This window comes from Podarcis melisellensis (genome assembly GCF_964234715.1).
Source record: "Podarcis melisellensis genome assembly, chromosome: 17".
Lineage (NCBI taxonomy): Eukaryota > Metazoa > Chordata > Lepidosauria > Squamata > Lacertidae > Podarcis > Podarcis melisellensis.
Genome location: NC_138534.1, coordinates 18,574,323 through 18,601,651, shown reverse-complemented (window position 1 = coordinate 18,601,651; position 27,329 = coordinate 18,574,323). Strand labels below are relative to the sequence as shown.

Below are 27,329 nucleotides of genomic sequence, written 5' to 3'. Positions count from 1 at the left end.
TCGTTTAGTCGTGTCCAACTCTTCTTGACCCCATGGACCAGAGCACGCCAGGCACTCCTGTCTTCCACTGCCTCCCGCAGTTTGGTCAAACTCATGCTGGTAGCTTCGAGAACACTGTCCAACCATCTCATCCTCTGTCATCCCCTTCTCCTTGTGCCCTCCATCTTTCCCAACATCAGGGTCTTTTCCAGGGAGTCTTCTCTTCTCATGAGGTGGCCAAAGTATTGGAGCCTCAGCTTCAGCATCTGTCCTTCCAGTGAGCACTGAGGGCTGATTTCCTTCAGAATGGATAGGTTGGATCTTCTTGCAGTCCATGGGACTCTCAAGAGTCTCCTCCAGCACCATAATTCAAAAGCATCGATTCTTTGGCGATCAGCCTTCTTTATGGTCCAGCTCTCACTTCCATACATCACTACTGGGAATACCAGAGCTTTTACTATACGGACCTTTGTTGGCAAGGTGATGTCTCTGCTTTTTAAGATGCTGTCTAGGTTTGTCATTGCTTTTCTCCCAAGAAGCAGGCGTCTTTTAATTTCGTGGCTGCTGTCACCATCTGCAGTGATCATGGAGCCCAAGAAAGTAAAATCTCTCACTGCCTCTATTTCTTCCCCTTCTAGGATCCTGATAAGGGACCATAAATCTGTGGCACCATATTCCTTGATGGGGAACTGGTGAAACTGTTTTAACCCCGTGGTTTTGGTGATGTTGGCACACACAAAAACCCAGTCCAATGCCCTTCGTTATATTCCCTTTCTCCTCTTTCGTTACGTTAATTGATTGCAGACTTTAGCTTGCAGCCAAATACGTTTCCCAAGTTTGAGGAATTATCTGGGGAACAATCTGGGGGGAAACTGTTGGACCCCAAGTTTGCTCAGAGGAAGGCGGAGCAGGGCATTCATTGCATTTTCAGAAGAAAGGCGTTGTTTCTGTGTTGCTTCCTGAGTTGAAAACTTGATCGCAGATGACCGCAGAAAGCCTTGGGAATGATCTCAGAGGCTTTGGTTCACCACAGAATCCCATGAAAGTCAGATGATCATGGACTTTTAAAAATACTTTTCTACACAAGGAGGAAAGAGAGGAGGGGTGCAGTTTTCTAACTGAATGGTTCTCATGTGCCTTTTCCACAGCTGTTGTTTTGATAAAAGCAGTCGAGATCTTTCCAGTCCAACAATTTTCCGGTCCTCAGAAGTTTATCAGAGTTTCTTGGTGACAAGATGAGTAACAGTTGTTGTTGTTGTTTAGTCAATTAGTCGTGTCCGACTCTTGGTGACCCCATGGACCAGAGCACGCCAGGCACTCCTGTCTTCCACTGCCTCCCGCAGTTTGGTCAGACTCATGTTTGTAGCTTCGAGAACACTGTCCAACCATCTCGTCCTCTGTCATCCCCTTCTCCTTGTGCCCTCAATCTTTCCCAACATCAGGGTCTTTTCCAGGGAGTCTTCTCTTCTCATGAGGTGGCCAGTAGGGAACCTTTTTATCGAAATACAGTAGGGAACCTTTTTATCGAAATACAGCTTTCCCCTAAAACACATCGTTGTAGTGTTGAATATGTACTTTGAGTTTATGCAGAGCGTTGCCACAACAACTGATTTAGAAGAGACCATGGAACATGCTGGAAGTCTTTAAGTTGAATGAAAACCGGCTACTTCTAGTTTCCAGTTTCTCCCTTTCAGTTGATACTCCTCAGCAGATCATCCCCTATTGCCATGGGTGAAATCTCCAAATCATACCTGCATCACAACCAAAATTGCTATATGTGCAAGGCTCTGATGTTGCAAAGACGCCTCTCTTGCACCACCACCTGAAATGAAAACGAAAAGTTAACATTGGTGGCAGTTGATAGGCTAGCAGTCACTACGGGGCCATTCCTGTGACATAATGAGATACTGATTAGCAGTCCTTATTGTGTTTAATGTGTCAAGATGCATTGGAAAAGGGAGACACTGTAATTTCTGGCTTATTTTTATTGTCCTTATTTTTATAGCTGTTTTTCCAGTCTGTAAACGGGCAGTATAACAGAGTCAGCCTCTTGTCTCTCCATTTCTTAATTGTACTCAGGGTGGATAAAAATCATTGAGGTTATTTATTTATTTATTTATTTATTTAAATCAGGTTTCTTTATTTAAATCGGATTTTTAAAATAAAATGCTTTCGGAGGAAACATCTTTCTAAAAATAGTTTTCTGTTTAAGTTACATTATAGTCTAAAGGCTGTTCATCAGGAAATAAGGATTTGTTTTAAGTTTTTCTTGTATGCTAAAACTCAACAAACGTTTAACCACATCAGTTAACAAACATGGATACATATGCTATAATGTTATTGCTTTAGTTAAATAAATTGTTATTAAGGAAATGATTATTTTTCTCCTTCCAATGAAGTACAATGGAAAAGTTGTCCAAATATAAACAGTTAACTTATTAAACCTCACAATCATTTCATAATTATCTGTCTTATGTATTTCTAATAGTATAACCAAATCAGTAGTTTTTGATATAACTGTAAAAACTACTCTGATAATTTATTATTATTCCAAAAATGAAACTGTCCTCTGGTCGTAAACCAGCAAGAATGAGTCTTTCTTTAAAAAATAAATAAATAAATCAAGTCTTACTAACTAATGATTTAAATCAAGTCTTGCTGACTTGTGATTTAAATCGAGTCCACCCTGATTATACTGTTGATATGCAAGCCACCTTTTCGCATCCTTGGGATGCAGTGAGGTAGCATATATGGGACGAAAATACCGGCAGCCCTCAAGTAGTAAAGGTAAAGGGACCCCTGACCATTAGGTCCAGTTGTGACCGACTCTGGAGTTGCGGCACTCATCTCGCTTTATTGGCCGAGGGAGCCAGCGTACAGCTTCCGGGTCATGTGGCCAGCATGACTAAGCCGCTTCTGGCGAATCAGAGCAGCACACGGAAGCACTGTTTACCTTCCCGCTGGAGCGGTACCTATTTATCTACTTGCACTTTGACGTGCTTTTGAATTGCTAGGTTGGCAGGAGCAGGGACTGAGCAACGGGAGCTCACCCCGTTGCGGGGATTTGAACTACTGACCTTCTGATTGGCAAGTCCTAGGCTATGTGGTTTAACCCACAGCGCCACCTGCATATATGGGATAAAAATACCGGCAGCCCTCAAGTAGAGCTGAGTTTAATTGAAAGGGTGGGTGGGGAGAAGAGACTGAAGCTTGTCTAGTTATCTGAAGTGGCTTCTTGATATGGGTGTAATTCTGCATACTCCTATTAAGTAACAACACTTTTACCCCGGTAGACTTGCAGGTAAAGGTAAAAGCAAACAAAATCAAATGAGTGGGTGTCAAATTTACCACCAACTTGCATATTTTATTCATTCACGTTTTGTCTCTGAACTTTCAGGACCATGAAGTCTCCCAGGAGAACTTTCAGCAGGAAGAGCTAGTGGACCAAAGGACTTCCTGCCGCTGTTGAAGACCACTTTTACCTTGGATATACCAGGGTATTCTAGTGCCTGATTGCTTGCTATAAGGAAACTTGAAGACTATAAGACATGTCCATTGCACTCAAACAAGTTTTTAACAAGGACAAGACGTTCCGCCCCAAACGGAAATTTGAACCCGGGACCCAGAGGTTTGAGCTCCACAAACGAGCGCAGGCCTCGCTGAACTCTGGGGTGGACCTGAAAGCAGCTGTCCAGCTGCCTGGTGGAGAAGATCTAAATGACTGGGTAGCAGTTCACGTGGTGGACTTTTTCAACAGGATCAACTTGATCTATGGAACTATCTGTGAGTTCTGTACGGAGAGGACCTGCCCTGTGATGTCGGGGGGCCCAAAATATGAATATCGGTGGCAGGACGATCTGAAGTACAAGAAACCTACGGCATTGCCAGCACCCCAGTATATGAATCTTTTGATGGACTGGATTGAGGTGCAAATCAACAACGAGGACATATTCCCTACTAGTGTAGGTAAGTTTACACTTGTGTCTTAAGCATCGCATGCCGCACAACAGGTTCCTCTTAAGACTTCTCGGATATGGTGTTTGGCACAACCAGCGGCCTACTCTTCAAAATCCCTCGCACATCCCTTATTTGAATCTCCGTTGGGTTTCCAAGTCTCCCCACACCTTGCAAAGCCCACCCAGCGGTGCTCTTTTCAGTCGGAGGTTGGAACAAAAACCGTGTGGTGGGGTTTGCAAGGCCTAAAGAAGCATGGAAAGCCGGCTTCGAAGGAGAGGTGTGTGAGGGATTTTGATGGTTTGGGGGGGGGCACACCTGTTGGTCATGTGATGCCACTGTGACACCACATGAGCGACAGATGGGTTGCCAGAAGTCCTGTCACAGTGGTCTGCAGGGTTCCAAAAAGCTGGTGTAAGGTCTTGGTGTCAGGTGTGCGTGCAGGAGCCAGGCCCTGTGACCAATTGACTTTGCAGGACTGGGGCCTTCCTAAGTTTGTTCTCAAGAGGCAAGGCATGGCCGCACAGGTGAGGCAGATAAGTAATTCACCTGGTGGCAAGAGCTGGGAAGGGGTATAAAGTCACCATTTCGCTTCAGCTCTTGGCCACAGCAACACACTTCCTGCCTTGAGCTTCTTGCTTCCTGATCCTTGAACTTCGGCTCCTTGATCCTTGGACCCCTGACTTCATGCCTCCTTGCTTCATGACCCTCAGACCCTTGGCTTCTTGTCTCTTGGCTTCTACACCCCCGTTCCTGCCCCCACCCCGCCATCTTGCCCCCGGTCCTGACATCCCCTGCCAGGACTTCGATTGCCCGTTACACTTGGTTGATAAAAAGGTATGGAGAACTTGAATGTTTGCCATGCTTTGGGAGATATTTTGATTTGTCTCAATACAGTTGTACCTCGGAAGTCGAACAGAATCCGTTCTGGAAGTCCCTTCGACTTCCAAAACGTTCAGAAACTGAAGCACGGCTTCAGATTGGCTGCAGGAAGCTTCTGCAGCCAATTAGAAGCCATGGAAGCCCTGTCGGATGTTCAGGTTCCAAAAATAGTTTGCAAACCGGAACAGTCACTTCCGGGTTTGCGGATTTTGGGAGCCAAAAACATTTGAGAACTAAGCTGTTTGAAAACCAAGGTACGACTGTATAAGCATTGTCCAACTGTGGGTTTTGGAGTTTTATGGACCTAGCTACCCTTCCTTTTTAAGTACCTTTAAAGTTTAGTTTTGCCATTTACATGGATATACATGTGACCCTCAACTTACACTGGGGTTACATTCTGGGAATAGTGTTGAAAGCCAGTGTTAGAAATCAGCCGGGCCCTAATTTTAGACTAAGGTCTATGTAACTTGGCAAAGTGTAGAGTAACCGTACTGAGATTTATCAGAAATATGTTATAGTGTGTTTGGGAGAAGGACGATTTACAGGTGGGATGTTCATGCCCTTGTGGCTTGTTGGATGGATTTGTTAGGAGACACTTGCAGATAGCAGAAGCTACAAGGAAATGCCAGAAATGTTCTATTTGTTTGGATGAACAGGTGGAAGCTCTGTTTCCCAGTGATTGCTCTGTTTCTTTTTGTTGTGCATTGATGGGAAAGGCAACAAACTCCATTGTTAGAAATTAGCCAGGCGCATTTTGCGACTGGTACCGGTCCAATGGCGACCGTTTGTGGATCTCTGGATTACCAGGTTGGCGACTGGGGAAAGCAAACTGTCACTTGGAGAAGGACCTGGAAGGTTTTCCTTTAAGCTTGAATTTCTTTTATTTGGGATTGTTTTATTTGATGTTTTGATGTGTTTGTAAACTGCTTTGAGATTTGTTCTTTAAAAATATAAAGCAGCATAGAAATGATATGGATAATAATGATAAATTCCACAGCCAAAAAAAGAGGTATCTATACATTCCATTGTGGCGACCGTAACCTGGGTTTAAGATGCCATTTGGTGATTAGATAATATATCTGAGTTTCTAACCGCTACTTATGGAAGGATCAGTGCTTCTGAAAGCAGTAGGTGTTACACCAAGCCCCATCTTATTCTCAGCAACTAAGACATCTTAGACTAACCTTCATTGCCTCCCTTTCCATGGAGGCGCAGGTTGCAGCCACAGCAAAGCTGGCATTTTTTCAATCTCCGCCGTATTAAGCAGTTGGTCCCTTACCTTTCTCACCCTGATCTGGCCACTGTGATTCATGCTTGAATTATTGGCTTGATTATTGTAACTTGCTCTACGTGGGGCTGCCCTGGAAGCTGACCTAGAAACTCCAGGTGGTGCAGAAAGCCGCGGCGAGGCTCCTTACGGGGTCCTCGCCTTGGAAGCACATTCATCCAGTGTTATGCCAGCTGCACTGGCTCCTGGTGTTGTACAGGGTCAGGTTTAAGGTGCTGGTTTTGACCTTTAAAGCCCTATGCAGCCTAGGACCCACGCACATACGGGACCGCCTCTCCTGATATGCCCCGCGGAGGACCTTAAGGTCCACAAATGGCAACACTTTGGAGGTCCCAAGTTGCAAGGTTGTTAGATTGGTCTCAACTAGGGCCAGGGCCTTTTCAGTACTGGCCCCGACTTGGTGGAATGTTGTGTCACAAGAGACTAGGGCCCTGCGGGACTTGACATCTTTCCGCAGGGCCTGCAAGACAGAGCTGTTCCGCCTGGCCTTAAGTTTGGACTCAGTCTGACCCTTATGTTTCCCTCCCCTTATGGTTTTGATCTATGGGCTACTTTTAAAATGAGGCTGCATTTTAAATTGCATTTTAACCTGTATTTTAAATTGGTGGGGTTTTTTGTATTATGTTTTTATTGTAATTTTACTGGTGTTAGCTGTCCTGAGCCCGGGGTATAAATAAAATGTATTATTATTATTATTAATGAACGGGGCAAAGGCCCCACATGTGCTGAATGTGGGCCTGTAAGGGGCAGCAGCAACTCCTCTATATGTGCCTGAACTATTTTGTAGTGAATTTCCTAGCTATTTGCCATACTTAAGATGCTCAAGATAAGCAGGTGTATCTCTACGCAAGAAGGAACATTTTCCGGAATATTATTTGCGGTCTCCCTAAGCAATTGCCTGCTTCGTTTTGTTCCTAAATCCCTGTAGTGTCTTTGTGAGAGATTGATTCCTTTCTGCCCCTTTCAGAACGAGCAGCTTTAAGGAACTGTATCTTTCCCAGCCTGCTCCGTCTTGTTCCAGGACAAAAGCCAAGAACAAAGACATCAATATATGATCTCCTGCCAGCTTCCTCTTCCCTCGAGTCTGTTTCATCTCTGAAGGCAGCAGTAAGAGCTAGGGGAAGGAGTTCCTGCATCAGCCTTGGGCAGGAACAAGAGTGCCACTATTTTAAAAGACATGTCTGTAGCATGGGCCTAGCCAGGATTTATGTTTTTTGGGGGGACAGGACACCCACCTGTCATCATCCTCTGTCTGGCTCTGCTGAGCAGATTCGGAATGAAACATCTCAACAGCAGCTGCTTTGAATTACTTTCTTTTGACTCCCAAGTGCTCAGAAATACCTGTAAAAACCTTCCGTCATTTGAAAACTAGGAAGTTAAGTGAGCATCAGGTAGTACCTCAGTTAATGAGTATATTTTGCAAAATCACAAAAAAACACTCCTTTTCCCCATCTTGGTTTTTTAAAAAACATCTAAACTGAAACAAGTTTTATTGGATTTGGTGAAAACCTTTTCAGCACTTCCTTCTCAAATTCCTCCTTTTCCCCATACATACATACATAAATAGTTTTTTCCCCACTGTTCACTAGGTACTTCTCCAAGAAAAGCTTCTGTTTTTTTCAGAAAAGCTACTTTCATCATTCCCCTCACCCCCAACTTATTATAAATCATTTCCTAGAAGTGATTAAGTCACTTGTTAATAATTTCTTTCTTTGGGTAAATGAAACTCCTGTTTATCTTGCAGGAGAATACTGCTGGTGTTCATTTCACAAGCACAGCCCTGCTGTTGCAAGTGCAAAGAGATAGAGGCTGGTGAGACTTTCAGATAATGGACTTACAGTGGTACCTCGGTTTACGAACTTAATCCGTTCCGGGAGTCCGTTCTTAAACCGAAACCATTCTTAAACTGAGGCGCACTTTCCCTAATGAGGCCTCCCACCGCCAGTGCCCTTCCACCGTTCAGCTTCTGTTCTTAGACCGAGGTAAAATTCGCAAGCTGGGACACTACTTCCAGTTTTGCGGAGTTCGTAAACTGAATCGTTTGTAAACAGGGCTGTTCTTAAACCCAGGTACCACTGTAATTCCTGATTTCACTGAGCTCAATGCGGGGATGACCAGGAAGGTGTTGACAGGAATGGTGCCCCTCTTGTATCCTCGGAAGGGTATACTTTTTTTTTTAGGAAGGAGAGGGCTTGGCATGGAAATATCTGACCCATGACCTGGCATGGCGTCCTTTTGGATCCCATAGTAGTTGCTGCCAGGATGATGAGGCGGCAGAATCTGCCAAATTGGTCCAATTGCCAAAATGCATATACCAAGGAAGTGGCCGTAAAGTTCTCTGTGGGCCGTTGGCCTTGGGAATTATAAAATGGACAAGTTGTTACCAAATGTGCCTCATCAATCAGGGATGGGGACCTTGTGGCCAATGCGGCAACGAGACATTCCATTTTGGCAACTGCACCCTTGGTTTGAGGAGCCACGGTGGTGCCTAGCTTACTGTATATCTTGAGTTTCTAACACTTCAAAAAGGTATTAATGAGGAATGACTATCGAGAGTGGCGTGTGAGGGTTAAACCTGCCCCTGTGGCGAGCCTTGCCCAGTGGGGCATGAGAAAACAGCAGGAGTCCTTTTTGAACCTCTGGTGGGTTTCCAAGTCTCCCCACACCTTGCAAAGCCCACCCAGCGGTGCTCTTTTCAGCCTGCAATTTGGAGGGTGAAACAATAATCGTGTGTTGGGGTTTGCAAGGCCTAAAGAACCAGACCGATACAGTGGTACCTCGGTTTAAGAACAGTCCAGTTTAAGAACGATTCGGTTTACCAACTCCGCAAAACCTGAACTAGTGTCCCGGTTTGAGAACTTTACCTCGGTCTAAGAATGGAAGCCGAACGGTGGAAGGGCACTGGCGGCGGGAGGCCTCATTAGGGAAAGCGTGCCTCGGTTTTAGAACAGTTTTGGTTTGAGAACTGGACTTCCGGAACAGATTAAGTTCGTAAACCGAGGTACCATGGAAGTTCCATCTGGCTCAGTGTTCCCTACACGGAATGGCAGGAGCTGTCCAGGCAGGAGTTTCTCCTACCTGGTGATGCTAGGACCTTCTGGTGACCTGTCCCTGAGGCCCATTTGCTTCACCTGTCCCTCTTCCTCTTTTCATGGATGTGGCAGCTCCTTTGTCTCTGGAAAGGGACTTCCCCACCCCCGCTGCAGTGGATGGTGTGAGAGGCAAGGACTTTCCCAGACTGTGTATCACAATGGGTCAACGTGGTAACTTTTAAGGGTCTAGTTGTGTGGCTGGGTGCCTAGTTGTTAACAGTGAATTGCAATTTGATGCTGTGTGGTGTTTCAATGCAGCACCCCCTAATTCAATTCGTTTAGGGAAGCACGTGTGTGTGTGTGTGTGTGTTTGCTGGATTTGTGCTCCATTAGCGAAGGGACTTTGCAGAAGGAAAGTCGGCGAGGAATTCACAGAAGCCGTAGATGTTTTCTGGGTTAATCTTATTAAAGCCACCCTCTTTAATTTTGCATGCATCCATGTGCGGTATTTAGAGGAGGATTTCAAGAAACGCAGTTAAGTAGGGCTTTGGTTAAAGAGTCGGTTGCAAAGGGGTGGGAAACAATTTCAGGGAAAGCCCAAGCCCAAGACAAATAGCTCCCCCCCCTTCCCATTATTCTGTGCCTTATAATGGATAATATTATGGGATTGGGTGATCTCAGGGATTACCCTTATAAAGTTGGAACCTGGAAAAGAAGACAGTTAAAATGGCCAAACCATTTTCTTCCGTTAGATAAACAGCCAGGTCTATTAAGTGCCTCCTTTGTTATGTGAACTAGGAGCAATATGTTGCCCCAGGAACTAAATATCTGGAGGCAAAGTGACTGCCAGAAGGACACTCCCTTGGCTGGAGTTCATGCCATGGAAGTGGGCTTCTTGTGCAGAAGGGTAGGTAAAAAGGTAAAGGACCCCTGGATAGTTAAGTCCAGTCAAACTTAACTGTGGGGTATGGTGCTCATCTCGCTTTCAGGCCGAGGGAGCCAGCGTTTGTCCACAGACAGCTTTCCAGGTCATGTGGCCAGCAGGACGAAACTGCTTCTGGTTCAATGGGACACCGTGACGGAAACCAGAGCTCATGGAAACACTGTTTACCTTCCCACCACAGCGGTACCTATTTATCTACTTGCACTGGCATGCTCTCGAACTGCTAGGTTGGCAGGAGCTGGGACAGAGCAATGGGAGCTCACCCCGTCGCCGGGATTTGAACTGCTGACCTTCTGATTGGCAAGCCCAAGAGGCTCAGTGGTTTAGATCACAGCACCAGAAGGGTACTTGCTGTGCACATTCCCAGCTCTTTATCCTCCTCTGAATCTAGGACACATTTCAGGCCAGGCCAAAACACTCGAGGAAGGTATGAAGCAAGGGCAATGAGGTGTGGCTGTTGGAAAGATGGTGTGGCCTCCCTAGAACCAGACGGAGAGGTCTGGAAGGCTGGATTTAGCTCCTTAGCCTGCGGTTCTTGAACCCTGAACTAACAGGAACACTCATAATAAAGTTGCAATTTCAGCAGTGGTGGACTTTGGGCTTTAAAATCTCAGCAGTACCCCGTGATCCACATGTATATACTTTTTAACTAAGTCTGCCTTCTGCGATCCAACTGTGAACAGAATGTGAGTAAATTACCTTTATATACTTTATACAAGATTGTGGCGTGTCTATTCTTTTAAGAGGGATATATGGGAACTTACCAGGAACCTAATATTCAGAGGCTTAAGCAAGCCTGCAACCATCAACCCACTGTGCATTTAAAAGGGGAATGCAAAACTCTGCGAAGTTCTAGAATAATTAATAAACAATATATCCTCTCCTGCCTCCCTGGACATTCCCACACCATATTCTGCTGGTGGGAGGAGGAGTCTGTTTTTATTGGACATTCCTTACAGCTGTTTGACTCCTCTTGTTCCCTTGATCAAGGATGGTATTCATGACAGTTCAACCCGCACACTGTCTTTGGGTTCACCAATCAACACTGAAGCCTTTGTGCATTTCGATAGCTAATAATGCCAGGCTGCGTTGTCTTGTCCCTGAAGCAGTTTCTGTCAGCGCCTTATATTTGTGAGGAGCCTATTCCGAATCAAGAGAACACCTTCTATCTCCCTCTCATTGTATCCAAGTTCCATATCTCCTGTCTTGGAACAAGAAGCTATATGCTCTCATTCTACCCTCCACCCCCCGTTTCTGTTATATGAAACAAGCCAGAGTATTTGTTAAGACCAGATGTCGCAACACTATTTAATCATTATGTCTAATTACAGTTAACTTCCCCCAGCAGCCTCACGTGAGCTGTCTGGATTTAGTGGACCAAATTTTACTTTGCTAAACTGAAAAGATAGATGTGTGTCAGATAAGTAAAGAACTGGAGCCAATTATAAAATTTCCTTTTGGAAAGTTTGAGCTTGCTTACCACTGAATTAATTAAGCGACAAGAAGCCGCTTTCCTTCACGTAACAACTAGCAAATATATGTTTTATCTATGCATGTGTGCCTTTTTGCAAATGCTACACCTCAACATTTGTCAGTGATTCATCCTCCTGCATGGCAGCTGTTCTGATGCATGCAAACGGTTTTTCCATATGGAAAAAACACAGTGGGTCCCTCCCTCTTCATGCAGTGATCATAGCTATTTTTTCTAGAAAAAGTGATGCCGGAACTCACAATGAAGTGCCACATTTTTAACATTGGCTGTGTGCGCGCTGGTAGTGAGTACCCTTGAGTACCACCAGGAAAACCCACTGGCCAGAAACCACATGAGAAGTGCTGAAACTGAGTTCCTGTGAGTTCCTCCTAAAAACCAAAAAGCCCTGCCATTGACCATCAGATGACTGCCTTGGGCCCCCAAATTTGGGTGCAAACCAGCACCTGTGCACCTGGGAATGCCATTACGGCTTAACATAATATTGTTACTGGTGGGATTTTATCCACGACAGTGGCCAGAGTAACCACTTCCAACAGATTGCAATGCTTCCACACCCCTTTGCATTTAACACAAGATTTATCTTATTTCATTTATTATTCCACGGAAATGAGAGCTATTCCATTAGATTTCCACAGGTGGCTTTTATACTTGTGCGAAAGCTCCAACAGAATATGGAAGCAAAGAGGGAAGTGTCAGGAAACGGAGTCAACAGCCATGTGAATGCAACCTTAATGCCATTAGAGTGTTAGTTACAGCTTGGTCTGCCTTGGTTGAAACAAAATAAAAAAATTCCTTCCAGTAGCGCCTTAGAGACCAACTAAGTTTGTTATTGGTATGAGCTTTTGTGTGCCGTTGCCCTCAAAGTCTCCGAATGTTTCCCCCTCTCCCCTTTGGTATAGGGTGAATTTTGTCACACAAAATTGGGGAGGAAAATTGTTGTCTCAACACTAGACAAACCCCCCCCCCTTAAAATGGTAATTCAGAGAAGCCTCTGAAACTATTAAAATCATTTGACACTTAAACAAAACACCCCAAAACCTGCTGGGTGAAGGCAGAAAGGAATGGCTGAAGATCTTCTGCTGCCAAACTCCTGGCGTGGGAATAGGGTCGGCTTTCGCAATGAACTCCATGAGGAAGAATAGAGAAGACACGGTGAGGAAGGCATATGTGCAATGGGGGGTTGCAAAGAAACGGCTCGCTCTTGCTGAACCAGTTTGCCTGCTATTTCCTTGCGCCTGGGGATCACTTTTGCCAGACCTATGTAAATTTAATGGGCGCTTGTCTCGGCTGACAACTGAGTGCCTGCTGGAAGAGGAACAAGATAGCGCAGCTCAGCAGATGCCAGAGGTTAAAAACGCGAGGGATGGAGCTACAGCAGAAGAGCTAATTTCAGCAGCCCAGCCGACTGCTTTCTTCCACGTCCCACCATCTGGCAAATGGCAAACACCCCGCTTCATTTTATATCGCGTCACCCTTTCATGTTTAATTGGTGCTCTAGCCTTTCGCAGATGAATTCCATAATCTGCAGGCAGCGCTTTAGACAAGACTTGCTTCTTGCAAACTCAGTGGGCGTCAGGAAACATAGGAACGTAGGGAAAGACAGAGCTACAAGGTACAGAGGCACGAGGCTTTGTGGGGTCACTGATACGACCAGGAGGGCCTCTTGTTATCGTGTTGCGACTTAGGGAAAATAAAACCCAGAAGCACCCCCATTTTCCTCAGTATTTAGCCCACGTACAGAACCAATGCACACCCGTAGTATGAGTCATTTTTAAGCACTGTTTTTTTGCTGTAGCACCTCGGAAGTCATTGTTCTTTGACGCCATATCTGTGGAGAATGTGTGCAAGCCACAAATGGGTACAGCGGTGCCTTCGTTCTCGAATTTAATCCGTTCCCAGGGGGTCCGTTCGATTCCCGAAACGGTCAAAAACCAAGGCGCAGCTTCCAATCGGCTGAAGAAGAAGAAGAGGAGGAGGAGGAGGAGGAGTTTGGATTTGATATCCCGCTTTATCACTACCCGAAGGAGTCTCAAAGCGGCTAACATTCTCCTTTACCTTCCTCCCCCACAACAAACACTCTGTGAGGTGAGTTGGGCTGAGAGACTTCATTGTAGGAGCTTCAGACCCTCGGCTTCCAAAAAGCATTTGCAAACCAGAACACTCACTTCCGGGTTTGCGGTGTTCGGGAGCCGATTTGTTTGGGAGCCAAGCCGTTTAGACTGCCAAGGTAGCACTGTATTTTTGAATTAAGGACAGGGTAGGTTTTCACTTGCAAAAATTCTGACACCTACTGCTGAGTAGCTCTGGGCATGTGTGAAGTGCCTCTCCTTGGAAAGAATACAATTTCTTTTCCTTGCCTGTCCAGATGCACTGTGGAAACCAGTATCCTATGCCTCAGCCAGCAAACGTGCCCCACAAGAGAGGTAACAGTGGGGTGCAGAGGCAGGCAAATTCTTGTTGAAGAGTTTCTGCTCTGGGCTGGCAAACTTGCTTGCATCGCAGCCGAGGGTCTAACACAGAGAGGTATCCTTTCACTTGTTTTTTTTCTTTGCAACTGGTGCAGTGCGAACCCAGAAGCAAGACCAAGCAGTTGCTAGGAAATGCCCCAGTCGACGGGCCGGATTCACGTAATTAGCAGACCATTGCGTAATGTGCCATTTTGGCTGCCCGGGGTTGGTGGATAGCGGCACATGGCAAACGAACTTCTGTTTCAGCATAATTTTTGCCATTAAAGATAATTAACCAGTGTGCATTTTATTTAGGGCATTTTCAGCACAGCTGGGAGTTTTAAAACAGAACAGGGCACTCACCTATAGCAACCTTGTCTTGTCAGGAATGTGCTTTGGGTTGTTTTGGTTCATATCCAGGCCATTGCTGACTGCAGAGCCAACTTTTTCTTGCATGCCAGTATTCCTTGTAGCCAAAAAAAAAAAAGCAAGGGGTGGATCTAACCTCATCTGCCCCCCCCCCCTGAAAAAGCCCACATTTCCTTGGATACAAATCTTAGGTGTGTGGTTTAAAAAACACACCACCAATTTCAATTATGAAGAAATAAAGTGATACATTAAAAAGAAAGAAAGAAATGCAAAAATACAATGCAATATATTCTCATAAATTCTTATATAAATATATATGTGACTATTGTAATACATACACTAGTGGCCAAAATTGTGGAAACTTTTTTGGGGCAAGTGTATTTCCGAGGTTTGATAGCTCATAACACCATTTTATTTTATTTTTTGAGAAATACCATAACCATTGATATGTAATTTTATGGTATTACTCCAAAAAAAAAGTGGTGCCAAAAACAAGATGACACCTGATTGGCTTTCTATAAACACTCCCTTTTCTGGTTATTTTGACAGAATACAGATAATTGGACAAACTTTGTTGCATTACATTCTTCATTAAACTATCTCTCCATTGATATATATTTTTATGGCATTAGTCCAAAAAATAAATAAATGGTGTTATGAGCCATCAAACCTCAGAAATAGTTTTTCCCAAAGGGTTTCCAGAATTTTGGCCACTAGTGTATGTAGATATTAATAGCCTACTATATTTTGTATAGACTCGTTCCAAATGTCATATTTATCCAAGCAAAGTCTCCATCTGTAAGCAGTCTGTTCAGAAAACTGCAAGTGTTGTCGAATTGTCAATCCGTTGATTAAAGGGTATTGTATCTTTATTCTTCCAATCCATCAATTGGCCACCATTAGAGCACATAGAATCCATTTTTGTTGTTCCATTAACTTCCATACAGTAGGTATATAATTAAAAAGAATATTCTCTGCTGGAAGTTTTAACTTTCTCTGCAGAATCATACAGCTCAGAAATTTCTCCCAACACTTAGTAAATATAGAACATTGTACATTTGTTTCAAAGGGGCACTTTCCTTGTCCCTTCTCCAGCAGGAAGCTACCTTAGATAGTCCTTTTTTATACAAACATAAAGGAGTCCAGTAAATTCCTAATATTGTTTTTTTGTTGTATAAGCAGTGCTTTTTTCTTGAAAAAAAGGGTGGAGGAACTCACCACGTAGCGGTTCATGCCCAATCGCAGTGCCAACGACCCCAGGCTAAATGTAAGATGTGATTAAGAAACTCAAGCAGACGGTGATCGGGTTTAGATTGCCACAACTTTATTGGGTTACAGATATAGATGGATTTTTCGCTCAATCATTGGGTATATATTTGGCGGGGGTCAATTATTTAATTTAAAAAATAGGTAGGGGAACTCAGTTCCTGTGAGTTTCTGTTCAAAAAACCCATGAGAATGATGATGATGATGATGATGATGATGATGATGATGATGATGATTTATACCCCGCCCTCCCCGGTCAAAACCGGGCTCAGAGTGGCTAACATCAAATCAGGCAATCAATTAAAATACATCCTAATTTTTTTAGTTTAAGGTCCATTGATACCTTTGATATTGAGGCTAAAACACTTCCCCACTGTCTAGGAAATATTGAAAGTTTTGATTCTTAGTTCTCATGGGTGACCAGGAGAGTGAAAGAGGCTCTTTGCAGGTCATGCTTGCACCAGATGTTGGCGGCAAACCTGGGGTAAAGGTAAAGGGACCCCTGAGCATTAGGTCCTTTCGAACTGCTAGGTTAGCAGGAGCACGGACGGAGCAACGGGAGCTCACCCCGTCGCGGGGATTCGAACCGCCGACCTTCTGATCAGCAAGTCCTAGGCTCTGTGGTTTAACCCACAGCACCACCCGCGTCCCTTGGGTAGCCACCCCCATTTTGCATGGTCACCTGTAAAGCTGGAGACCTTAGAGCAGGCAAGGCCAGACTTTGCCCTCCAGCTGTTTTGGGACTACAACTCCCATCATCCCTAGCTAACAGGACCAGTGCTCAGGGATGATGGGAATTGTAGTCCCAAAACAGCTGGAGGGCCAAGTTTGGCCATGCCTGCCTTAGAGGATCTTGCCTGTTGATAATTGGAGAAACAGGATGCTGCAGGGCCCCTTAAATCAGTTTTAGGGCCTACTTGCTCACGACTGGCTGGGCCCTTTCAAAAACAACACAGAGAACCCATCTCTTGCAGTACGCTATCCATTTGTTTCACATAAATACAGACCCCAAACCCCACACGGCTACTTAAAATAAGCTGTCACACCATGAAACCCGAAAGAATGCTTTGATACTTTGATGCATCCGTGGAAGTTTTGGAAAGCGCATCTTTGTTGATAAGAATGGATTCCTTTCGATGCTGTGATGGCGAAAACTTTCCCCCTAGAAGTTGCTGAACTACAAACCCCACCATCCTACAAACCATGCTGATTGGGAGCTGGCAGAAGTTGGAAACCCACAACTTCTGGAGGAGCCACAGATTCCCCATCCCTCTTTTAGTGTGTGTCAGGGAGGATTTGATGTAAATCAAATAGATTTAAATCACTAGTCAATAAGACTTGATTTAAATCATTGTTTTTCCAGAAAGACTCATTTACAACCAGAGGAAGGTTTCATTTTTGGAATAATAATGTTCTGAGTAGTTTTTACAGCTATATTAAAAATGACTGATTTGGTTATACTATTAGAAATACATAGACAGGTAATTATGAAATGATTGTGAGCTTTAATAAGTTATCTGTTTATATCTGGACAACTTTTCTGCTGTACTTTACTAGAAGGAGGAAAATAATCATTAGTAACAATTTAAACAATTTATTTAACTAAAGCAATAACATTATAGCATATGTATCCATGTTTGTTAACTGATGCGGTTAAACGTGTTTTGTTTTGTTTTAAAAAAACAAAACTTAAGACTGAGTTTTAGCACACATGAAAAACTTAAAACAAATCCTTACTTCCTGATGAATAGCCTTTGGACTATAATGTAACTTAAATAGAAAACTGTCTTTAGAAAGATTTCTCCTCCAAAAGCATTTTATTTAAAAAATCTGATTTAAATCAAAACAATCCAATTTAAATTTTTTAAAAATCCGATTTTTAAATTAAAAAAATCATTGATTTTTATCTACCCTGGTGTGTATTCATGTGCTTGCGGGTTTGTTTGTTTTTTTGTTTGTTTGTTTGAGGGGGTGGAGGTAAGGGTGTGAGCCTTGAGGCATTATGTTATGAATTGAAATCCCAAGGTGATTCCTTGAGGACTGTTGAAAGTGACCTGGAAAGTTAAATGGGTAAAAAAGAAAAGCAGTCAACTTAGAAGAAGTGCTTTGCATATCTTTGGGAAAGAAGTGAATCAGATACACCTCACCGCTGACGCATGGTGCTTCATCCTCCCTACTCATGAGTTGAGTTCACATGGCCACTTCATTGCACAGCGGCTGCTCAGACACGTTCAGAACTTGAAATTCTGCCTCTTCTAGTGAATCTACGTTAACCACACAACATGAGAGGTCCGGTCTTTCACTCTGTTCTAGCAGCAGCTTCAGAGAGCATATTTAAGGGTGGTGAGATTTCATGTGCTGCTTTCCAGGCGTCGTCTTCCCAGAGGGTCGGTAATGTTGACCCAGGAAGGACCTGTATCTGCAGAACGACATGGACTTGACTCGCAAAGAACGACAGGTCATGGCTTTGGAGAGATGCTCAAGCTTAAGTTACTAGAAACTGCCATGCTTCTTGTAACGTTCACATGTCTGCATCTGTCCAACAGATCTACTTGAGCTCTCTGACATGTTTAGTATTGTTGTTTAGTCGTGTCCGACTCTTCATGACCCCATGGACCAGAGCACGCCAGGCGCTTCTGTCTTCAACTGCCTCCCGCAGTTTGGTCAAACTCATGCTGGTAGCTTCGAGAACACTATCCAACCATCTCGTCCTCTGTCATCCCCTTCTCCTTGTGCCCTCCATCTTTCCCAACATCAGGGTCTTTTCCAAGGAGTCTTCTCTTCCCATGAGGTGGCCAAAGTCTTGGAGCCTCAGCTTCTGGATCTGTCCTTCCAGTGAGCACTCAGGGCTCATTTCCTTCAGAATGGATAGGTTTGATCTTCTTGCAGTCCATGGGACTCTCAAGAGTCTCCTCCAGCACCATAATTCAAAAGCATCAATTCTTCGGCGATCAGCCTTCTTTATGGTCCAGCTCTCACTTCCATACATCACTACTGGGAAAACCATCGCTTTAACTATACGGACCTTTGTTGGCAAGGTGATGTCTCTGCTTTTTAAGATGCTGTCTACGTTTGTCATTGCTTTTCTCCCAAGGAGCAGGCGTCTTTTAATTTCGTGGCTGCTGTCACCATCTGCAGTGATCATGGAGCCCAAGAAAGTAAAATCTCTCACTGCCTCCATTTCTTCCCCTTCTATTTGCCAGGAGGTGATGGGACCAGTGGCCATAATCTTTGTTTTTTTGATGTTGAGCTTCAAAACCATATTTTGCGCTCTCCTCACTTGCTTTCAAAAGTGTGATCGGCTTCAAGGTGGACTCAGGATTTGAACCACAGTATGACTGCTACCCTGCACAACTTAAATGAAACTAAATGACAACAACAATTATTTTATTATTTATACTCTGTCCATCTGACTGGGTTGCCCCCAGCCACTCTGGGCAGCATCCAACACATATAAAAACGTAATAAAACATCAAACGTTAAAAACTTCCTGAAACAGGACTGCCTTCAGATTGCTTCTAAAAGTTGTATGGTTGTTGTTTTTCCTTGACATCCGAAGGGAGGGTGTTTCACAGGGAGGGTGCCACTACTGAGAAGGCCCTCTGCCTGGTTTTCTGTAACCTCACTTCTCTCAGTGAGGGAACTGCCGGAAGATTCTTGTAGGAGGACCTCAGTATCTGGGCTGAACGATGGGGGTGGAGACGCTCCTTCAGGTATACTGGGCCAAGCCATTTAGGGCTTTAAAGATCAGCACCTACACTTTGAATTGTGCTCGGAAACATACTGGGAGCCAATGTAGGTCTTTCAGGACCAGTGTTAAGTGGTCTCGGCGGCCACTCCCAGTCACCAGACTAGTTGCAGCATTCTGGATTAGTTGTAGTCTCCGGGTCACCTTCAAAGGTAGCCCCACGTAGAGCGCACTGCAATAGTCCAAGCAGGAGATAACCAGGGCATCCACCACTCTGGCAGGTAGGGTCTCAGCCTGCGTACCCGATGGAGCTGATAGACAGCTGCCCTGGACACAGAATTGACCGCTGTGGACATCTATGAGTTCAAAATGACTCCCAGGCTGCACAGCTGGTCCTTCAGGGGCACAGCTTGAAAGTGTAGAGCTGCCCAGAGTGGCTTTTAAACGAAAGATTTAAAGCTAAACACATTTAAAAACAACAAGCAAAAACAAAAAAACCCTGTAGCTGTTTTATAAGACTCTGTATCAGCTGAATATTTTATCATGAAACCAGTCTTGGCGTGATAATCAGCTTGAAAACAAGACGACTGGAAGCTCTGTCTAAATTGCAGCTATTTTGTTAGTGATTTCTGTGCAGTTTGACCTCACCAAGGCATGGCATTTGGCTGCTCCTCTGAATTGCTAATAATGATGCATTGTTTTGAGCTCTTGAGCTTCATTAGGCCTCCTCCGTCATCGCTGGTGCAACTCTAGGCAACTTAAGAAGATTAGCATCAATCCCGTCTGGGTAGCATCTCTTAATGTCTCAGCATTTCGACAGGGTTATATGAGCTTTTTAAAGGAACTCGTAAAACGGGAGTGGATTGTGTGAAGCCCCCCAAGCAGCCTTGCATTGGCAACCAATGTTAGATTTGGGGGTCTTGGACAGGGAACCTGGCCCCTGCAGTGACGGCTTGGAGCTCGAATGTTTTACAGTCCCGATAACAGTAGTTCTTCCCCCTCCCCCCGTTTGGGGATCCTTTGAAACGAGGAGAGTGCAGGGGTCACCCAAGCACATGTGATGTTTTGAGATTTTTGAGACGGACTCCTGCCACAAAATGGCTGCCTCGGGGCACAAGGCATAACCCAAAATGTCTACCGCATCTGAAAAAGACAGAGCCATCGAACTATGTGGACACCCCCTTCGCCCAAATCAATGGATGCCGCTGCCATGTTTGCTTGCAGTGAGAAGCTCTTCGTTCAGAAAGGGAGGGTGTCCAATCCTGGCAGCCAGTGAAATGTGAGCATGTTTAATGTGGGACAGGATAAGGGCAGATCTACATTTCCATTTGCCCCACTGCTTTCCCCCGGGGGAAGCCTGTAGTTTGGTGCCAGATCAGAGCAAATGGCAATCGGGTTCTCTGCAGATGTTTGCTTGTTCCAATATTTATCCTAAGAGCCATTTTTTCCAGGGAAAAGGGGCAGGGCAAAGGCAAGCCTGCTTGGACCCGTACCTAAAAAGTGTGGGGCAAGTGGGAAACCGCTCGAACCCATGCTTTCTCGGCACGCAACAAGTGGACGAGCCCCTAAGCTGATGCAAACGGGAGCTGAGCAGGAGGTAGAAACAGTATTGCGTGCATTTCTGCGGGTTTTTGACTGGGTGGCCCTGCAGGTGTTACTCCCATCAGCTCCAGGCAGGTTTGCCAATGATGAGAGATGATAGGAATTCGAGTTCCCCTGAATCCTGTTGCTGGGCAGTGATTCGGATCTGAGATCTCCAAGGCTGTGTTTTGTAAACAAAGAGAGCTGGGCCTGTCGCAAGCACATGAGTCAAAACTGCGGTTAAAATCTGACCCTTGGAACCTGTGGTTTTTGTCTGCCTTCCTGCTAAACACCAATATTGCTGCTGACACAACATTTATCTGCGGTTAAAGCAAGAGGGATGGTGCTGAAATTTGCTTTGGGAAGTTGGGAAATGGAACAGATGACCTAGTAGTCCATTTGCAACCCCTGAACTAATAAAAGCCACTTTTTGGAACCAGTGGTACCTCGGTTTTTGAACGCCTCTGTAGTCAAATGTTTCAGAACTTGTACGCCGAAAACCCGGAAGTAAGTGTCTCAGTTTTTGAATGCGCCTCGGAAGTCGAACAAGAAACACGGCTTCCGTTTTGAGTTTTCCATATTGAGGCTTGTGTTTTGAGGCTTTCAGTTTTCGAATGTTTCAGAACTTGAATGGACTTCTGGAGCTGATTATGTTCGAAAACTAAGGTACCACTGTATAGTGGAATATTGCACAAGTTTAGCACCCATTTCCATATTGTTTGCAAGTAACACAGAAATGAGCCCTGAGCTTCCACTATTGCGTCACGTGAAAGCTCAGATATATGAACGTAACAATTAAGGGAAATTCATGGAAACAGAATGAACTACCATGTCAGGGAAGCCAAAGCAGAAAGATGGGAAGTTAGAGGGGGGGTGGATCCATGCAGATAAACTCTACATGGGAATTTTCAGAAAGTCGCATAACCCACTGCATATAGAAAACTAGATATTAGACAGAAAGGCTCTCACATTGGCCTCCCCTATTGTTTTCTGTGTATTGTGAAGCCTGTTTTCCCAGGAGGGAATGTTCAGACATGCAACTCCTCCCTGTCGTCTGATGCAGTCCACAAACAGCTTGATCACCTTCCCAAATGTTTGTTTTAGATCATGCCAGAGGTATAAAGGGAAATGTCTGCCATGAGTACCAGCTTTTCTCCTTTTTGCAAGTTACTACGTGTCTTAAAGTCTGTTAGATTGTGTGTGGTGTTTGGGGTGGGGGAGAGATTATGATGTTTTAATTGTTTTCTCTACATTTAAGAGAAAGGCACCCGCGTTAAGAAATCTGACAACCAGCAATCGGTTATTTGAATGAACCCTATATTTACTAGTAATTTTGGCAAAGGCATTGCTCATATACTGATCTGGCTTCTCACTTTGAAGCAGCAGCTGTTACTGCCATCCGCATGTGAGCTGGAAACATTAAAACAAGTGATGGTGCATTTGCAAAAAAACCAGGATGGGTAGGAAATGGGTGGGAATCTTCCTTTAGAATGTGGAAATGAAGGGTTTACTTGTTATCTTTTCTGTCATCTGCCGGCCTGGATGCCAGCTTCCCCTGTGATTATGAGAACTCAGCAGTTAATACACACATTGTCAACCTCCTTCCATTCATTTTATATAGGCAGATCCTGCGTGTGTATGTGTGTTGAAGAAGGAAAAGAAGATTTTTTTTTCTTTTGAAGTTTCCGAGCGAAAAGTGACCAGTGTGATAATAACCTTGAGCATTTGAGCAAGGGCTTATCAAAAAGTTAACATTTAGAAAGTTAAGATATACTGATGAGGGAGGATCTTGTAGTCCCTTTTTTCTGTTCATTCTTTACTTCCTTTGTTTATTTCTTGCATATTAGTTTGCTTCTTTTACCGTATTGTGAAAAGAAGAAGCAATTTAGAACAGGGAGCCTAATTGCTTGGTTGTATTGTTTTCTGTTCCCTTGGCAGTTTCTTGTGCTGTCTCACTAGCAGCGCAAACCTATTCACGTTTACTCGAAAGTAAATTCCGTGGCCTTCAATGCAGCTTACTCACGGCTGAGCGTGTTTTCGGATTGCAGCCGAAGAGTGTTGGTTTATTGATGAGAACATTAGATATTGGAATAAATATTTATGGGATGGGAGGCGGGGAGGCAGCAGAGGTAAGAGCACAAATTACATTGGCAGTCAGTTGATAAAGATGAACAAGCGTTCCTTGAAGCTGAGTCGGTTTATGAATCTGGTTTTCTCTATGCTGAAACACAAGGGACACAGGTGGCGCTGTGGGTTAAACCACAGAGCCTAGGACTTGCCGATCAGAAGGTTGGTGGTTCGAATCCTTGCCACAGGGTGAGCTCCCGTTGCTCGGTCCCTGCTCCTGCCAACCTAGCAGTTCGAAAGCACGTCAAAGTGCAAGGAGATAAATGGGTACCGCTCCGGCGTTTCCGCGCACTCCTCTGGTTCGCCAGAAGCGGCTTAGTCATGCTGGCCACATGACCCGGAAGCTGTACGCCGGCTCCCTTGGCCAACAAAGCAGGATGAGCGCTGCAACCCCAGAGTTGGCCACAACTGGACCAAATGGTCAGGGGTCTCTTTATCTTTACCTGTGCTGAAACACAGTTATTTTGTGTGTTTGAGGTGTCTTTAGTTATTTTGCCGTGTCACTCTGTACATTCTTGGTTCTCTTTCTTCTCTTAGAGACCATTGCTTCTTCTCATACTGACTGTGAACACAATTAGATAGTTATTGTTTTAACTTTGGTTTTAACAATTCAGCCCTGACCATGGGTCCTGCTGGCTAGGGCTGATGGGAGTTGCAGTCCAAAAACAACTGGAGGCCTCTAAGTTTGGGAAACCCTGGTCTACTCCGGCCCCCTGCGATGCAGGAATCTCAGCTAAAGCATCCATGACAGATGGCCATCCAATCTCTGCTTAAAAACTTCTCAGGAAGGAGAGTCCACAACCTCCCAAGGGAGACCGTTCCACTGTCAAACAGCCCTTACTGTCAGAAAGTTCTTCTGTATGTTTAGTCAGAATCTCCTTTCTTGTAACTTGGAGCCATGGGTTCGAGTCCTGCCCTCCGGAGCGGGAGAAAACAAGCTTGCTCCCTCTTCCATGTGACAGATATTTGAAGATGCTTATCATATCATGGCTTACTCTTCTCTTTTCCAAGCTAAACATGCCCAGCTCCTTCAACCATCCCGCACAAGGCATAGTTTATTTCAGGCATCCCCAAACTCGGGACCTTCAGCTGTTTTGGGACTACAGTTCCCATCATCCCTGACCACTGGTCCTGTTAGCTAGGGATCATGGGAGTTGTAGTCCCAAAACAGCTGGAGGGCCGAGTTTGGGGATGACTGGTTTATCTATTTGTTTGTTTTTTAAAAAAACACGATATTTTATAGTGTGATGCATTTTGTGATAGGTCAGTATAGAAATACTTTTATTAATACATAAAGAAATAGAGAGGGGTGATCATCTTCACTTCAGCCAATTTTGTGAAGCAGAAGTAAATCTTCCAAGCTCTCTCAAGAGGAAATATAAAGTGCAGAACTTCAGTTCAACTAGCTGAAATGAGCTAGTTGAAATCCAAGCGCTTAATTAATTATCTCTTTGGGCACGTAATGTCATACTTTCATTCCTTCTGCTGATGCTGCAGGGCAGGCTTTTCCCAGCATGCCCAAGAATCATCTGTTCACTCCTAATTGTCTTCCAACTCTAGCAAGATTTCAATTAGCAGCCCTTTTCCCAAGGATCTCGTTGCCAGGAGTGAGTGCAGGAGCCAGGCCCTGTGACCAGTAGGACTTTGCAGGACTGGGGCCTTCCTAAGTTTGTTCTGAGGAGGCAATGTGCGGCTGCACAGGTGAGGCCGACTGGTAACTCACAGCACCTGGCGGCAAGAGCTGGGAAGGGATATAAGGTCAGCACTTCCCTTCGGCTCTTTGCCACAGCAACACGTTCCCTGCCTTGCTGTGTTTGGCTCCTTGACTCCTTGCTTCTTGATCCTCGGACCCCTGACTTCATGACTCCTTGCTTCTTAATCCTCAGACCCCTGACTTTGTGACTCCTTGCTTCCTGATCCTCGGACCACAGCTGTCAACCTTCACTTTTTTTGCGAGAAATTCCCTTAGTCCAGCACTGTTAACCCCTGCTTCCCACTGCTATCCTGGATTGTTAGATATCCCGTAGACTGTCCCCGGGACAGGTAAGGCTGCTGGTCCCTTATTTTCGAGGCTGCTGGTCCCTTATTTTCAATTCTGAAAGTTGACTATGCCTCGGACCCTTGACTTTGTGACTCCTTGCTTCTTGATCCTCGGACCCTTGGCTCCTTGACTCCTGGCTTCTGCACTCCCATTCCTGCTCCCACCCCGCCATCTTGCCCCCAGTCCCGACGTCCCCAGCCGGGACTTCGATCGCCCGTGAACCGGACCGTGACAGTCATTTAAAGTTGGTGTAAAGGATCACCTTGACTATAAGAAGAGAGAACACAGTACGGAGTGCTCACGCTCTGAATAACATTCGCCCACAGATACATGCTGTTCTAGGCAATTAAAGTTTTATGTGAATATTTATTTGCAATCCTGGCAATGATTTAATTCCTCCCAGGTAATTCCTGCTGAGATTGCAGGGGGTTGGACTAGGTGACCCTTGTGATCCCTTCCAACTCTATGATTCAGAACACTTCCTGTGTTGTATTCAGTACGTTGTTTAAGAGAACTTTAGATCCTGGCAGCAGATTCTCTTGGCATTTCTTACTTTTCATGGGAAGAGAGTTGACTTCCACCTATCTACATATTGGTTCAGTCATTCATTTCTACCTGTTGTTTTAGCCAAAGAGACTACAAACATTTTTGTACTGTACTGCGGTTCCTCCTCAGGGCAGTGGAGTTCACAATTTATAAAGACAACGTTTAGCTTTACTTTCTGAGTCGTGTGATGGCTTAGCGTGCTCTACTCTTGGGTAGGGTTGCCATATTTCAAAGAGTGAACGTCCGGACGCAAAAATTGTTGGGCATTTTAGGGCAAATTTGTTGAGCTTTTTTTTATTGCAAAACCTGGAAAAAAAGAAAGGAAGAAGTAGTAGTTTTTGAGCTATTTTAAAGTAAATCCCCCAAAATCCACACTTCTGACATGGTTTGCCATTTTCCCGGACATTTAATTCCAGATGTATGACAACTCTGCCCTTGGGTTTAGGTCTCTCACTCTCTCTACCATTAATTGTTCACTGGGTGGAATCGGAAGTCCTCAACGAGACTTTCTTGCACAGTTTTCATATCTAATGATCACCTATTATTATTATTATCTTCCATACATTGCTTTAACTTACCTTAAGCTCCTTCCACTACAGAGAAGTGACCCTATCTCAGTGGTGGAACATATATTTTTATTTCTGGTTAAAAGTATTGGGTAGCCATAACTGGACAAATAATATGCATGACTTCGTCTGTGGAAGTTCTCTTACGTTCGAATCATAGAATTGTACAGTTGGAAGGGACCACGAGGGGCATCTAGTCCCACCCCCGCAATGAAGGCACACTCCTCCCGAGACAGACGGACGCCAACAGATGCTTTGCCCAACGTGGGGCTGGAACTCACAACCCTGAGATTAAGAGTCTCACGCTTTATGGACTGAGTTGACTGCTCCTTCAATAGGAAAAAAGCATATATTTGCATAATGCAACAGCAGTATTCATTAGCTAAAGTGATATTTGCAATTTGTTCCTTCTACAAATGGGCTAGGGGATGTGGGTGGTGCTGTGGGTTAAACAACAGAGCCTAGGACTTGCCAATCAGAAGGTCGGCGGTTCGAATCCCCGCCATGGGGTGAGCTCCCGTTGCTCTGTCCCTGCTCCTGCCGACCTAGCAGTTCGAAAGCACACCAGTGCACGTAGATAAATAGGTACCACTCCAGCGGGAAGGTAAATGGCGTTTCTGTGCACTGCTCTGGTTTGCCAGAAGTGGCTTAGTCATGCTGGCCACATGACCCGGAAGCTGTACGCCGGCTCCCTCGGTCAGTAAAGCGAGATGAGCGCCGCAACCCCAGAGTCGGCCACGACTGGACCTAATGGTCAGGGGTCCCTTTACCTTTAACTTACAAATGGGCTACATAAAAATAAGGGGTTGTGTATTTAGAGGCGAAGATTTGGAGGATGTGGTCAAGGACTGGCATGTGTGTGGAGAGGTCATTTCCTGTTAGGTCTATGTGCATTCTTCAACAGTTTGTGAATATTACATGTGGTTCTTGTGGTCTAAATTGAAAATGTCTTATCCTTAGAGATCTCGTTTCTTTGCAACCAGACCCCACTGCTATTAATAGATAAGATAGTTCCATGTGATAGTTTTTTCCTCCAGTCCCTGAAAATTATGTTGGAAAATGCAAAATATGTTGGAAAATGGGATTATGTTGGAAAATTTAGACTGTATTTTGAAAAATAAGCACCAC

General features: G+C 44.7%; 2 protein-coding genes across 4 annotated transcripts in view; one reads left to right on the top strand and one right to left on the bottom strand.

Moving 5' to 3' along the window:
- Positions 1-27,329, top strand: part of MOB3B (MOB kinase activator 3B) — a 96,780-nt gene that overhangs the window by 45,472 nt on the left and 23,979 nt on the right. For all 3 annotated transcript variants that reach the window (XM_081894876.1, XM_081894878.1, XM_081894877.1), the window contains exon 2: positions 3,377-3,945. In XM_081894876.1, coding sequence (XP_081751002.1) covers positions 3,528-3,945 — 418 coding nt within the window. In that variant the 5' untranslated portion in view covers positions 3,377-3,527. The remainder of the gene's footprint in view (positions 1-3,376; positions 3,946-27,329) is intronic.
- The window catches only part of PTGR1 (prostaglandin reductase 1), a 213,155-nt gene that overhangs the window by 182,095 nt on the left and 3,731 nt on the right, over positions 1-27,329 (bottom strand). The window lies entirely within an intron of this gene.